Below are 16618 nucleotides of genomic sequence, written 5' to 3' on the forward strand. Positions count from 1 at the left end.
TCTGCTCCGGGTGCTCTATGAGGCTCCTCTCTGTCCCAATATCCTTCCTCTCTTTGGGGAGACTGCTGCATTCAAGGAAGGCAGTCCATCCTCCCTGGGTCTAGGGCTGTCCTTAGAATGTGTCCCTTGTCTATATCCTTATCCATGACCTGTGCTCCTCAGCCCTCTAGAAACTTTGCATGATACGTTCAAAACCTTTGGTTTTTCTCCCTTCCTCTCTGTTTGAAAGAGCAGGAAGAAAGAAGCCAGGGGGTCTAGGGGGAAGCCAGGCAGCAGTTTCACCACCCCCTGCCAATCACACCTAGATGTAGCTTCATTCAGAGCTGCTCAGCTCTGAAAATGATGATTTGGGACCCTTCCTCCCAACCTTCTGGCTCATTCCTCTTTCCAGCTCAACAGCTTCTCCACCTCCACTTCCAGCTGCTGACAGGCCCTCCCAGCTCCACAGTTCCAGCTAACATGCCTTCCACAATCCCAGTCCTGCCAGACCCAGCCTGCAACATGCATCCCTGGATCAATACTAATTCCGTCTTCCTTGTTCCAGGAGTCTGCCTCTGGTAGAAAAAACTCACGCTAATATGTGCCCTGGTGCCACTGCAAGTACTGTATGCATCAGGTGGCCAAGCCCAGCCAGGCCCCGCAAGACACCAAGCAAGCCTAATTATTACTCACGACAGCTACTATGTGCCAAACACTGACCTAAGCACTTCAACCCTCAAAACACCACCACCACGAGATACAGCCCATCACGATTCCTGTTTTACCAAAGGGAAAACAGACCCGGAGGTCAGGACCTGGCTCTGACATCTCACACGCCGCTGTCTGCCCATCAAGGGGCCAGCCAGTCCACTGGCCGCTCTGCCGCACAGACAGCTTTGTCACACGGGAGCAGTGGGTTCATCGGTGAAAGCGAAAGAACAGGAGGGGGGGAAAAGAGCAGAGAACCGCCGCTGCAAATTTCGGAAAGGAGGCGAGGGCGCACACACCGAGATACTTCCTGGTCATCGTTACTCAGCATTTTGTGGGGTTCAAGAGGCTTGGGCGTGGCGGGCCTTTTCGAGGAATCCAGCAGCCCTGCTTGGGCGGTCCCAGGACTGTCTGTGGGCAGTTAAGGCCTGGCTGACGCATTCCCAGGTGGCCCGGGAAGGACCCTGTGGCTCTGGGGGTGGCCGTCCGCCTCCCCACCCGCGAGTGTGCCCTTTAGGTCACTCCATCACCACTTCCAGCTGGGTTACGGGCAGGGGGCGCCCCGCGGTTCGGGACCGAGGGTAGAGGGCCCTGGGACTCCGCCGGGCGCTTGCGCCAGCCCCGCCCTCCGCCGGCGGCCCCGCCCCCGCCAGCGGCCCCGCCCCTTCCCGGCTCGGCAGCGCCGGGGCGGGGCCTGGCCGGGACTGCTCGGCGGGCGCGCCCCCGCCACACGCACGCCGCGCGCGCCCGCACGCCCCGCCCCGTGCCGTCGCTATAAAGGGAAGGCGGGCTACGCGCTTTCCCCCAAACTCGGTTCGGCGACTTGGATCCGTTTCCATCGGTTCTTACAGTCGCTCGTGAGACCCCGACAGTAAAGATGGTGAAGCAGATCGAGAGCAAGGTATGCGCTCCCGGGGAAGGCCAGGGCGCAACGCGCAGGCTCCGTGGCCAGGGAAGGCGATGGGCGGGAGGTGGGGAGGCCGCCCTTCCTTATCCCTGGGGGAAGGGGACGCAGTGTCTCGGCCTGGGATTGAGAGAAGCCGGGGCCTGGGCGCCCCCGAGACGGTCGAGCATGCTTTTTGGGGGAGGGGAACAGAGGGACGAGGGTCCCCTGCAGAGCGGAGTTGGAGTGCCCAGCGCTGCCCCGCGCCCTGTGCGCTCGGGAGATGCACGCGTGCAGGGAGCGCCCGGGGCTTCTCACACTGCGCCTCCTGCACCCTCCTGTCCCGGTAACCCCGATTCGGGGAAGTGAGGGGATGGAGGGGTCCGCCCTTGGCCACCTTCTGTAACCGGATTCGGGCCCAGGCGAGGAGATGAAGGGCCCCTAGCAGAAGGCACCGGATCGCTGGCCGCTACTCCCTCTCCTTGTGCGACGTGATCCACCCGCATGGGGTGGGGGTGAGCCCCCTCGGGAGCGGGTCTAGGCCGGAGACCCCCTGCTGCCTCCACAGCCCAGCCCCGAAGATGACGCGTACTGTATCCGCGCAAACCGGGCGGATCCAGGCTGGAGACTCTCGTGTGCGGGTCTGGCCTAGGGGCCAGAAGGGCCCCAGGTGGCCTCAAGGAAGTGAGGTCCGGGCCGTGCTCACGGGACTCCTCCTCCTGCGGCGCAGGGCGTGTTTCCGGCAGCTCTGGCTTTGGAATGACTCAGTCCCCAAGGTTGGGCCCAGGGACCTCAGCTGCCCTACCTATCTGTGATTCACTCCCAGTCGGTGGGTTTTGCTGGAGCCAGGGTCCTCCCCAGTCCCCCGGGAGCAGCCGCGCCCAGCTCTTATGACCTTCAGTTACCCCGATCGTCGTTCTGTCCATTTAAAAATGCCAAAGGCAAAAAAGCGTTTCGATATTGAAAGTTACTGAAAGCCTTAAAACCTTTCAGACTGGGAACGCCAGAGCCTAACATGCAGTGTCTGCTGTGCTATAGCCACTCAAGACATGTTTGTTAAATGCAGAGTCAGAAAAGTGAGTGGGGGGGAACTGATGCTGCTCGAACGGGGGAAGACCCCTCGCTAGCGTTTACCCTGCGATGCCCCCCACCCTCACCCCGGGAAAGCAGGGGAGGGCGGGTCCTCACCCGCCGGGAACACCCCGACCTGTTTGGTGCTCGGTGAGCTTCAGAGACGGAATTTCCCTGTAGTGGTCCCTGATCCTTTTGTTCTTTTGATTATTATTGACTCCCAATATTTTCCCCTCATGTATTGATTGTCATTGTCTTTTATCTTCTTGTCCTTAATCAGTTTTTCCTTATTGGAATCCTCGTTTTTTTTAATTTTGTGAGCTTTTCTATTAAAAATGAGCAGCCCTCTCATTTGCTGAAAAGAGAGTTTTGTTGCACAGACTTTTTTTCAAGACCTATTGTGTGACAAATTGTTGGTCCATGCCTGGGGGGGGGGGGGTCTGTTCTCCAGGGTCTGGCAACCTTATCAGCATAACTGAACAGCTAAGAACCCATCAAAGGAGCCAGAAGAGCTTCGGGTGGTCTGTATTGTCTCAGAATCCGTACACTGCAAACAGAGTTGATTAGGTGTACAGAGTGACAGGAAATAATTAATCTTCAAAATTGTGATTCAAAGTCATTAATAGAAAGTTGCACTGATTTGATTGTTATTTGTAAATTCGGAATAAGCCTTAAATTTTCATTCTAATGGGTTAAATTACTGCCATTGGCTGTCCAGAACAACTCTTTCTGAGGCACTCTGTTGTCAGTTTAGGGCCACTGGGGTCTATTTCAGACATGAGTGTAATAATGGACTATAAAGGTGATGAAGAAATCAACACAGTTTGGGTTTTTTGTTTTTTGTTTTTTTTTAAAGAATGACCACCACCATTTATTGCATTCCCATGCACAAAGCACTTTGCTAAATGCTTTAGAAACCACGCATTCTTGTTACTTTTGGGGTAGGTATCTTTAAGAAAGGAGATCTTAGACTCCGCTGTTTCTTACCTACCCCAACTACATTGTTTTGTTTCCAGATTATTTGTGTCAGTCATGGGAACATTTATTAATCCTGATTTATTAATCTTAATTGTTAGTTTCTGGGTGCTTGAAATTGTGATTTGCTTCTTAGTGACATAATCTTGAATAATTTTCAAGCCGATACCTGTTTAAGGCAAACTTAAGTATCAGAAGAAGAGAATTTGTACTTGAAGTCTGCACATGCCTGGCTCTGTAACTAGTGTTCGCTTAAGTCAAAAGTTATTATGACATGTGTCTTTTCAAAATTTTAGGTAGTTTTGCTTGAATTTGATTCAGAACTGTTTTGGGAAAACCTTGAGAGTGTTTGAAATAACATTCTTTCTTGAAAGCAATCTCATCAAGTTTTTACTGAGGATCTACCATGTTCAGAAAAAGAATGTGTCCATCCAACCAGGCCATTGGCATTTCTTGACCTTTTTTCTCTGTTTTACCACATGGATCTTGCAGTAAAGACTGGCTGGTTTGACTTTCTGAAAAATCCCAGTAGGAAAGGCTTTGAATGAAAGTGATCTGGAACAATCAGTGATGGTTTGGAGAAATAGTTTCTGTGTTTCTAACTTACTCTCTGCCGCATACCCCCTCAACATGTCCACACCCAAAGGTGGGGTTGATGGATCTGTAGTTAATAAAGTTGCCAAAGTTGTGTCATACCATTCTCAGGAACACCATTTGTGAATTGTTTCCCCAAAAACATGAGGTAGAAAATAGAAATCTAGAGAAGTAACTGTACCACTTGAGAATTCACATTTGTTTTAGTTGTTGGGGATTTTTTGTTTGGATTTTTACCTTATGGTGTTTTTATTTATTCACTTTCCTTCTTTATTGGACCAAATCTAATGATTCTTAACTTGTGGGGGAGGGGAATGTTTTTTGATGCAACCAATTTGACCTGCATTTTTCCCTTGAATGACACCTAGGTTTCAGATACAGATGTTTGTGTTTTTGATTTATCTTCGTTGCCCTGGTTTTGGTTTGGGTCAGCACTAACTGACTAATTGTGGTTCAAATAAGTCCTTTGGAACTAGAACGTAAGGTTCCTAGGGTTACAGTATCAACACTATTGGTAAATAATTCAGGGAGGTTGGTGGTAAGGGATTTCTTGGTCATTTCTGCTGGGAATTTTATTTAACATGCATTCCTTATGCAAAGTAATATCTAAGGAAAATGTCATTCATGAGGAACTAAAACTATGGTTCATTCACTGAGCAGTGAGGGTATAGTTCTAAGATAAAGGGCAAAAATCAAAGGTTGAGAAACAGTATGATCTCAATTCTGGAAACCCTATTTTAAAAAAAGCACAAGAAAATAATGCTTATATCAACAGTGATTGTCTTGAGTGTTGGGGTTTGAGGAGAGGTTAGTTTCCTAGATTTTAAGTAACTTGTGACATTTCAATTGTAAAATCCTGTGTCTTTGTGACATGTTCAATTGAAGTGACCCCTTTCATCAGTCTGTAAGCATTTAGTGAATGTCTACCATATGTCTAGATTTGACGTGGATATAGTTTTAACACAAATACCTATTTTTTTGATTTATAATATTTTATAAAATATTTGTAAAGACATGAATATTTCTTCTACACATTACATCTTGTTTCATCTTACTAAGTAATGGTACCAACAGTGTGGGATTCCTTCAGACCTAGTTTATTTGGCTTGTTTTGGGGTTTTTGGTTTTTTTTTTTCCTTAAAAAGTAGGTCCTGAAAGCAAGACCTCCAAAAGTTGTATCTTTGTGTCATCAAGTCTCCAAGGCTTTTGGAAATGAAACTATTTAACATAGGCTTTTCTTTTGCCCTTCTTAGTTTGCTTTTCAGGAAGCTTTGGATGCTGCTGGAGATAAACTTGTAGTAGTTGACTTCTCAGCCACGTGGTGCGGGCCTTGCAAAATGATCAAGCCTTTCTTTCATGTGAGTATCAAACAACTTCTACTTTGTAAGAGATTTATGTTTTGGGGGTTGGTCACAGAGTTAGGAGTGGAAGACAGTTAAAGGGCTTTGTTTTGGGGTTTTTTTAGCTGGATCTTTGGTCTAAAAGTAGTAGTATAACAACTTAAATAATTTAAATTTGATACATGTAGCCCATTGAAGACAACTTTCAGAGGTTAATTTCTTAAATGGTTTGGCATTTTTTCAAGTTGAAATATGGGCTATCTTTGAAATTTTGGCCTTAAAAGTTAATGTGCCAAATTATTTTATACTATGAAGAATTTGATTCAGAGAAAAATGTATGTCCCCTGTGCTTCCCCAGTCCCTCGTCTAAATTCTTGGATCTTTAGTTGGTCTCTACTTTTATTACGTTTCCATTTAAGAAGCTTAAGTATGTTGACTACCTAGTTCTAAATTTTTTTAATTTTCCATTTCAAATTTTTCAGAACCTCTCTGAAAAGTATTCCAATGTGGTGTTCCTTGAAGTAGATGTGGATGACTGTCAGGTACGTAGTTGGAAATTTGAGATACTTCTGAGCTTTTCACATTGACCTTTTTTTCTGAATTGCATAGTATATCTTTCTTATAAATATGTCAAGTAATATTAGAACTATAACCCTGTCTAAAAAGTTCTATTTCAGAAAAACAGGTAATTGTGCCAATTACGAGCTTAATCCTAGATGTTGGGAGCTGAGTATATCACATCCTAAAATAAACACTAAAATAGATGGATGAGGCTTCTGTATCTGATTCGCCACCCATCTTTCTAGAATCCTACATTCTACCTAGCATTCTGAGGTGCTCAATAAATAGAAGTTGAATTTGGCTGTGATAATTAATTAAATCCATAGATGATGGGATCACCAAATCATGAGACCACTTTTAGAGTTCTTTGTAAACTTCTAATGGCATGGACACATGTGTTTGCAAGCCTATTGTAGTCTTGGTTGATTTTAGTCCATTAGAAGCCTAAATGTTTTAACCAATAAACACCAAGATGCCTGAGAGAGCTGAGAGAATAATTTGGGGGAAATCCCAGGGTTGGTTTTGTTTAACAAATACTTGTTTTGCACTTGATATATACCAGGCACTGTTCTATGTGGTTTATAAGTATCAATTCACTGAATCCTTGGTGCTATTGTTATCCTCATTTTACAGATGAGAAAACTTAAATACAGAGAGGTTGGTTGTTCCCGGAGTTACAGTGATTTAAAATGAGGTAGTTTGGCTTCCTGGCCTTTGCTCTTCGTCACCACCCTTTAGAGGATGCTCTGTCTTGTGGCGGGTGCAGATCGGGTTCTTAGCACATGACCTTGCCTCTCACACAGCCCACTGGCCCGGGAGAGCTTATGCAGGATGTATCACCTACTATCACCTTGCGGTTCTTTTCGGATGTGTGAGCATTTCGCTTAGCCCCAGTGTGGCAGAAGGGGTAAGGAGGGTAAGACATGGCAACAGAGGCACTGGACCTGGGTTCCAATCCTGGCTCACTGGCATCTGTTTGGGGCTAATCTCTCATTTTCCTTAAGCCTGGTCTGTGATCAGATCTTAATACCTGCCCCATCAATCTTCCAGGGTTGCTTATTCATTGAGCAAATAGTCTGTTAAAGGTACTGAAGGGTCAGTTAAGGCAGGTATGTGGCAGCACCAGCTAAACATTTGAGACCCTAACAACACCACATCGCTTCTTCTCAGCACATTCTCTAGCTCATGCCGTGGAGGGCTCCTGCCTTCGCTTGAGCTGTCTTCCCTGCCTGACCTGTCCTTTTCTTCCCTACTTGTTCCCAGTCATCAGCTTCCATCTTCTGCACTAACCCTTCTCCAGTCACCCCCTTTTATGTACCTGACTAGGTTTGTTTCCCTTTCTGTTTCCCCACGATGTTCTGGGCCCCTCTCTGCCTCTTGCTTGTGGTGAAATGGGATGGATCCTTGACCTGGATTGCCTGCTTTATTTCCCAGTTCTGTCCCTTATTAGCAGTGCAGTCTTGGTTATTTATCTTTTCTCTGCCTCAGTTTCATCCTCTGAAATGGCAGTGGTACTCAAACATCCTAAGGTGGTTGTCAGGATTGAGGTAATACCTATAACGTGATCAGAACAGTGCCTGACACATAGTACTCAGTGAGTCTTGGCTATTGTTATAATGATCTCTGTGTCTTTACCATTATCCTCAGCACATTTCTTGGCATCAGGGACCTTGTCTGATTCACCTTGGTTTCTACTTCACCTAGCACACACCTGCCTGGCATGTAGTGTAGATGTGGAATGAATGAGCGAATGTTGTGTGGTTAAATAAAGTTACTGTTCCCAGAATTTTTTTTTTTTTAAGTGAGAGTATAATTGCACTTTTGTAAAAAAAAAATCCTTGTTCCGTGTTTTAATCAAACTTAGTCTTATTTTTTTCTATGTAGTCACCGTAGCCAGGGGAAAATTACAGCTGGACTAAAGAAATGGACTGCCACTGACCCTATCAAATAGCAACTTGTTTTTTATTTGAAAGTAATAAACGTGTGCTAGATGCCGCGGTGTAGGCCCTTTGCATGAGTTACATCATCTAATTCTCATGTGACTCTGAGCATGGTTTTTATGAGCATCCCACTGAACAGGTAATGTGACTGCAGCACAGAAGCTAGTGGGTCTATCGAGGCAGAGCAGTGCACCCTTCTCTGCTGAGGACAGGGGCTCTCACAGCCTCAGTCACAAACCCTGGGGAAGTACAGTCATGCATCGCTTAATGACAGGGCTATGTTCTGAGAAATACATCGGCGATTCCGTCGTTGTGCAAACATCACTTACACACAGACCTAGGTGGCATAGCCTATCACACACCTGTGTGATGTGACATGGCCTATTGCTCCTAGGCTACACGCCTGTACGGCGTGTTACTATGCTGAATACTGTAGGCAGATGTAACACAATGGTAAATATTTGTGTATCTAGACATACCTAAACATAGAAAAGGTATAGTAAAAATACGGTATAAAAGATTTTTTTTATGGTACATTTGTATGGGGCACTTATTATGAATGGAGCTTAAAGGAGTGGAAGCTGCCCTGGGTGAGTCAGTGAGTGGTGAGTGAATGTGAAGGCCTAGGACATTACTGCATGATATCAGACTTTGTAAACACTTAGGCTACACTGGATTTGTCTTTTAAATTCTCTTTTTTTCAACAATAAGTTCACCGTAGTTTACTGTAACTTTTTTACTTTATGAACTTCAATTTTTTTAACTTTTTGACTCTTGTAATGACCGCTTAAAACACAGGCACAAATCTCTACAAAAATATTTTCTTTAATCCTTATTCTGTAAGCTTTTTTCCATTTTTAAGTTTTTTAAAAAAAACTTCATAGTTAAAAACTAAGACAGAAACACACACATTAGTCTAGGCCAACACAGGGGCAGGATTGTCAGTATCACCGTCTTCCACCTCCACATCTTGTCCCCTGGGAAGGTCTGCAGAGCAGTAACCTGGGTGGAGCTGTCATCTCCTGTGGTAACAATCCCTCCTTCTGGAAAACCTCCGAAGGACCTATAGCAAATAATTATAGTGCTATACTTTTTATATAATTGCAGCGCGGTAGGTTTACTTACACCAACTAAATGCATTACACTATGAAGTTAGATTACTAGATGATAGGAATTTTTTAGCTCCATTATAATCTTATGAGATCACCGTTGTATGTGTGGTCCATCATTGACTGACATATCCTAATGCAGCTGGTGACTGTGGATATGCAAAGCACACGAGGACTTCTGTATGACAGAGCTTCTTCTTCATGTCTGCTTGGGGCACTCTCCTGATCACCCTGAAAGCATCTTTGGAAACCTTGAAGTGACCCTTTAACAAACTGGGGATCTTTAACTTAGCCTCTATATATTCATAGAAAGTATCACTACTTGCCCTTTTGAAAGAGACAGACATCTTATTTCTTGGACAGCCAACAGGTTATGATACTTATTTTGTGACTTAAAATAAGAAACAAGGTAATTTAGACCCAAATAATTTGCAACCTTTTAGAATGCCATGTGTTTCAATGTTGATTAGAAGAGCCAGGAATGAGTTAATGATAGAAGTGACAAAGCAGGCTTAAAGTTATTTTGGCCCAGTGGAGTGCTAACCTAGAAACCAATGAAATTAATAAAGTTAAATGTAGTCCTATTATATTTACTAATAAAAATCTGAGATTAGGCAAAACTATAAGGATGGAGAACAGATCAGGAGTTGGGGTGGGGGTGGTTTGACTGCAGAGGGACAGTGGGAGGAAATTTTGAGGGAGTTTGAGAACCATTCTGGACCCTGATTGTGGTGGTGGTTCCATGACTGCATTTGTCCCTTCACAGAACTGTATACCCGTCAAAATAATGAATTTTGCTATACGTAGATTTTTTTAAAATTCCAGATTGTTTACAAAAAACAAAAAGTGGGAAGTGTCCTAAGCAGAAGGGTAGCTTTCTGTTTTTCAATGAGGGGAGTGATAATGAAACAGGATCAAGAAAGTTTTTAAGGCCGGGCACGGTGGCTCACGCCTGTAATCCCAGCCCTCCGGGAGGCCGAGGCGGGTGGATCTCTTGAGATCAGGAGTTTGAGACCAGCCTGAGCAAGAGCGAGACCCCGTCTCTACTAAAAATAGAAAGAAATTATCTGGCCAACTAAAAATATATATAGAAAAAATTAGCCGGGCATGGTGGCGCATGCCTGTAGTCCCAGCTACTCGGGAGGCTGAGGCAGGAGGATCGCTTGAGCCCAGGAGTTTGAGGTTGCTGTGAGCTAGGCTGACGCCACGGCACTCACTCTAGCCCAGGCAACAAAGTGAGACTCTGTCTCAAAAAAAAGAAAAAAAAAAAAATGTTTTTAAAACTTTAAAGGTGTAACTAAGGAAATTTCAGATAGAATGCATACCTTCAAATCGCTGTGGATATAGGCAAACCAATCCATACAACAAGAAGTAGAAAACAAAATAGAAATAAAAGTAAAATTAAATAGAGTTATGGAACTATCAAACTTTACTGAGATCCATAAAAGATTTTAATAGATGGGTATACTGTGGTCCTGGATATTGACTCAGTATTATTAAAATGTCAGTACTCCCAAATTTGTCTAACTTTAACCCAATCTCAACCTGACATTTTTGGATATTGATCATGATATTTTGAGATAGTATAAGTATTTTGTAAAATTTAAAATAAGGAGAGGAGTGGGTTGGGAGGGTAGGTAGGAGGATACCAGCTCCATAAAAACCAAGTATAGATTAGCTGGATTAATTAAAACAGTGTGGTCTTTAAAAGCCTGTGTTTTTAATAGATGGGGTAGGGTAGGGCTGATGGATTTGATTACATAAAAGTCTTAAACTGGATAGCAAATATGATAGACATTGGTAAATTGATACAAATTCTTTGGAAGGTAGTTTAATAATATATATCTAGAGACTTTAAAATAAGTCTTGCTCTTTCACCAATTTCTACTTCTAGGGCTGAGGGGTGTAAAATTTGAACCAGTGTCCAGAGATATTTCCATGTAAAGATTAAAAGTGTTTACATTAGGCAAAATCAAAACCATTTACATATTAGAACAGTGGATTGGTTCAAATGGTAGTACATCCATACAGTGACTGCTATGGAACCATAAAAAGTATTGAATTCATGAAGAGAAGCCCATTATATATACATTATACCTAGCGTGCCTGTGTTACAGTGCATATAGCATGGGTTTTAGAAGAAAAATATGTATTTAGGTGCATGAATAATAAAATGTTAACAGTAACTAGTAGAGAATATGGATGGCTTTCCTTTTTCCATTTTTTTTTTTGCATTGAACACAAATTACACTTTTATAAATGTATGGATAAATGTATAAATTAAAATCTTCTTGAAGCCAGTAATTCCATTTTAAGGTTTCTGCCCTAGTAATGGGTGAGAATTTATTCACAAGGACACACATAAATTGGAAATAACCGAAAGGTCCAGTCTGGGGAATTGAATCCTATGTCAGCTTTAAATATCACTCTCACACTCAGTGAAATGAAATTCTTAATGCTTTAACTAAAAATGTACCATATAAAGACTCGGCTGCAATTTTAAGAAATAAAATATATGAACACAATTTAAAAAACATTCAAGAATCTATTTCAAAGCATTAACACCACTTCCCTGTGAGCATGTCTTTTTTCTAGCTTTTTAAATGATATATTTTCTTGTAAATTAAGCAGTTATTTTGTATGAAAAATAAGTAGAAAAACCAATATTGGGGCTATTCTTTTAGATTACTGCAATTTTGTTCTTGAACAATTCTTTTTGTGTGGGTGTCCCTCTTGCTAACTTTGGGCTTTAGCCCTTGTTATCAGTGTACCCTACTCTTATAATAAAACTAGAAAAACTGTGGGCAAGAAACGAGGTGTAAATTCTGAGGAATAGTAAAGATTATAATCCTGAATCCAATTACAGCAGAATTTGTTACTGCTTCTTCTTGATACATGAAATAGCCAAGAACTTGATTGGATTAAACAGCATATTGGATCCCTGTGGAGTATCTGAGGTAGCATGCTGCTAGCTGTTGGTGCCCCTCGAAGGAGGTAGATGTTTTTCCTTGAGAATATAACCAGTTTGTTTTTTGTGCTGCCATTATATTCATTATATTGATTTTTCATATGCTGAAACATGTCCTAATGCTGAGGTGTAGCGTACATAACAGGAGAAAGAATCTGGTCTTGGATTACCTCTGTCACAGCTCAATGCTCGCTCTCTTGTCTTTATCCCCACCCCCCCCAGGATGTCGCTTCAGAGTGTGAAGTCAAATGCATGCCAACTTTCCAGTTTTTTAAAAAGGGACAAAAGGTACGTACATCTCAACTTTAACAACTCTTAACTGGACAAGAAGAAAACTGGTATAAATGAAGAAAGAACTGAAGTGACCTATCCCTTCACAGTATGAGGCATGTCACTATTTTCTGCATTTAAGAATATTCAAATATGTCTTTCTTCATTGACTTAAGTGCATAATGTAACATCTCTTAATAATTGAAAATTGATCTTTGCTAGAACTAGTCACTAAATCCCTGATTGGTACATCATATTTATATCGTAAAGTACATAGAATTCCTTAGACTTGGGCAGTTCATTTGTCATTGTTAAAGGTATTTGTGTTAAAAAAAAAAAAAAAATATATATATATATATATATATATATATATATACTTAAGCCTTAGACTTTTCTTGAGGATTTTTTTTTTTCTTTTTGTTTTTAACTTTAAAAGAGAACTGTATGTTATTCAGGGAAGTTTGTTTTAAATAAGACTATACTTTCTCTTCCTTCCACCCCTCCCCCCATTCTTCCCTCGTTCTGTGATCATATGTCCAAAATAGTGATACAATGCTACATCTAATGTCAATTCAATATTCTCTTAACAGGTGGGTGAATTTTCTGGCGCTAATAAGGAAAAGCTTGAAGCCACCATTAATGAATTAGTCTAATCATGTTTTCTGAAAACATAACTGGCCGTTGGCTATTTAAAACTTGTAATTTTTTTATTTACAAAAATTATGAAGTGCGGGAGCTATATACACAACTGCCATCTGATTATAAATGACAATAAAATATTAATTCTACCCTTTTTAAAACTGTCTGCTGTCTGAATAGCTTTCAGAATAAATGAGACATTGTCACTTAATGTCCTAATTATTTTCATATATTTTTCGATCGCTTTTTAGTAACCTTGCAGGCCTCTGATTATTTTATTTAAAGTTATTATTACTACACCATAATGTATTTCTAGAAAAATCTCTTGTTGGAAGCAATATAGGTAATAGAGTAGTGTGATGCTAAAATGCTTTATATTTTTGACCCATATAAGTAGAGAAAAGAATGTTCTCTGTTCTAGCAAGTAAATCCACGATGCTGTGCTATATCTGTTAGAAATTCTCCATGGTTGACTCACAAGGGTGTTCCCTTACCAGTGGGATTTTTATTCTCCTTGAGGTATCTAAGAAAGTCTAGTTTTAGAGGGCAAATGGGGGTTTCAATGTGGGTGGTAAAGAGTGTGGAAATTAACTCGTCATTTCATGGAAAGAACATTGTTTCCTGTGTTCTAAACACAACAAGGGGCAAGAGGAATGCTTGAAGAAACAGTTTTCAAGTTTATATAAAAATGAATATAGAATTAATCATATGTAAGGCATTATCCTTCTATTAATTTAATCTTTGCAACAATCATTTGGTGTAAATACTATAAAACCCGCATTTACCAGTGAGGAAACAGGCAAAGACTATTCCAAGTAGCCAGTGGAGATGCTGGGATTTGAACCAAAGAAGTTTGGTGCTCAAATGGGGGCTCCTAACTAGTATACTGCCTCTGAATATGTTGGAAAATGACGGCCTCTTACCTCATCTAAAATTACGGTGCTGGCCTTAGATGATCTCCCAAAATATTAATGGAATGCCCGTGATGTGCCAGGCACCACGCTGGGCTCGGGATAAGCTATGAGTAAGACACCCTCTTACCCTCACACAGCTTATGTTCTGGAAGGGGAGACAAACTCGTGGATAATAAGACTGTGGTGCATTCTCTGAGGCAAAACAAAAAACCGGGCACAGTAATTGAGAATATCGGGGGCCTGCTTTGGATTAGGTGGCTGGGACAGGGTTCTATGAGGTGACTAAGCTGAGACCTGACAGATGAAAGGACTCCAACCTGCTGCCGACCAGGGAATCCGCTTTCCAGCAGAGAACCACATGCTCAAAGGCCCCAGGTCGAGAAAGAGCTTGGTACACTGTAGAATGATCAGAGAAGCGTGGAAGAAGCAGGGTAGTGTGGCAGGACCCAGTCATCCAAGGCCTCACTTGTTCTAGATGTGATGGGAGCCACTGTGCTCTGATGGTAGCAGTTCCTCTTGGCAGCTGTGTGGAAAGTGGAGCAGACTGAAAACTGGAAACCCAGTCAGGCTTTTACAGTTACCTAGACCAGAGATCATGGTGGCTGTGATGCAGGAACAGTGGGGACAGCAGAGATGGAACAGAGTCCAAGGACTTGTGAGGGCAGGACCCAAGAATGGAGCCCAGGTTTCTGGCTTGAGCCCCTGGGTAGTGAGGGTGCTATACGATGAGTGAGATGAGGTTTGGAGGAAGCAGGTCATGGTGATCAGGGCATCAGTCTCCAGATGTGTTAAGACAGGTGCTTCTAAGGTGAGTTCCAATGAAGATGCTATACTCGCCATTGGGTACTAGTGTAGAGCCCAAAGGACAGGTCTGGACTGGGATAGGAATTTGGAAGACAGTTCCATATAGATGGCACCTGAAAACAGGAATATATGAGATCACCCAGAACAGAGTCCAGAGTGAAAAGGGCTCCAGACAGCCTGAAGAACACCCAACATTTAGAGATCAAGTAGAATGGGAACTACCCAAGTAAAAAGGGTAGCCGAGGGGAAGGAGAAAAAAACCAAAAGAGGGTTTTACCCTGGAGGCAGAGAGAAGAGCATTTCAAAAAGGAAGGAGTGTCAGTGATCAAATGCTGTTGAGAGGCTAAGAAAGATAAGTACAAGAAAACAAAGTGGAGGTTGGCCATGGCAACAAAATTCCTACAGAGTGATGGGGATGGAAGCTAGGTTGGTGGGAGCAGAAATCACACGTCTTGTATCTGTCCAGAGGAAGTCACACTTGCTTGGGAAGAGACATGTCCAAGGATGATTATTGGTTGCATCATTGGTGGTTTATAGCAACAAAAATTGGATCTCCATCGATAGAGAAATGGTTGAATTCAACATGCTAAATCCTTTCTAGGTTATATGGAAAGAATAAGGAGCTATTAATACTGAAATAGAAAAATCTCATCATCACTGTGCGTGAAAAACAAGTGGCAGAACAATATTAACACAGAACAGTATGATTCTATTTGTTGAAAACACAACATGCTGGATATCTCTAGGAAAATTTGCATGTAAATTAACAGGACAAGATCTCCAAGGAAACATTTTTCAACAAATCACAACAGTGACTTCTGGAGAGGAGGGTAGATTGAGATTGATGGTTTGTAAGTTTTATCTGTAAATGTTTAGATGTTGCATTAAAAAGTGTGTTCATGCATTACTTATAAATTAATATTTTTTTCAAATGAATAGAAGGTGAAGAAGGAGCAGGGTTTGTAGAACTTGGTATGCAAGACTAGCATGATGGGTTTGCTAGCAAATGAATGGAAATGATACAGAGGTTAATATTGATTTTGTAGGAGAACGAGGAAAGCTGAAAAAGGAATTCCTCATATAGTCAAGAAAGAATGGGAGGACATTGTACAAGTGAAATAAGTCAAACACAAAAAGACAAATAATATCTGATTTCACTGGAATCTAAAAAAGTCGAACTCTGATGAGCAGAGAGTAGAATGGTAGTTGCCAGGGTCTGGGGTGGGGAAATGGGGAGATAATGATCAAAGGGTACAAATGTGCAGTTTTTTAAGATGCCTACTCAGATTTTCTCTTTTGTGGTGCACCTGTTAAAGTCTTTGCTCCCATTTTCCTGTTGAATTGTCCACCATTTTCTTAGTGATTTTAAGGCAATCTTTATCCATTCTGGATACCAGTTCTTTATTGAATTTTTTTTGTTGCAAATTATTCTCAGCATGGGGCTTGTCTTTTCACTCACTTTATAAAGTTTTTGGGTAAATGGAAGTTCCTACTTCTGATGACTGTTAAAACTTTGAGGTCAAGTAGATAATTGCCTTTAACATTAAAAACGTTTTTTGACAACTCATGCTACACATGATTCCTAATCAAGCTTTTAGAATTTTTCTTATATTTTAGCCAGTAACCACTAAAAGAAAACTTTAATCAGACACATATATGATAGAAATTTAAAACAATTTAACAGCCAGCATCCAAAATTGTTAAACAATTGTTAAACTAGAATCTGAAATTATATTTAAAGGAAATAGTAGCTTTCTTTTCTTTCATTGCCCAATATAGTGTTAAGATTTATTGCGATAATACCAATAGATTTCAAACCCAATTTCATGTCTTCAAATCAAACTTTTCAAAATGACGATGCAA

General features: G+C 41.9%; 1 protein-coding gene across 1 annotated transcript; it reads left to right on the forward strand.

Annotated features, from left to right (window-relative positions):
* Positions 1-1445: 1445 nt before the first annotated feature.
* TXN (thioredoxin) lies at positions 1446-13198 on the forward strand. The gene is made up of 5 exons (XM_045563762.1): positions 1446-1588; positions 5464-5568; positions 6033-6092; positions 12351-12416; positions 12989-13198. Exons 1-5 carry the CDS (start codon positions 1565-1567, stop codon positions 13049-13051), a joined length of 318 nt encoding a protein of 105 aa, XP_045419718.1. The 5' UTR covers positions 1446-1564; the 3' UTR covers positions 13052-13198.
* The last annotated feature ends 3420 nt before the right edge of the window (positions 13199-16618 follow it).

Source organism: Lemur catta, chromosome 10, assembly GCF_020740605.2.
Source record: "Lemur catta isolate mLemCat1 chromosome 10, mLemCat1.pri, whole genome shotgun sequence".
NCBI classification, from domain to species: Eukaryota; Metazoa; Chordata; class Mammalia; order Primates; family Lemuridae; genus Lemur; species Lemur catta.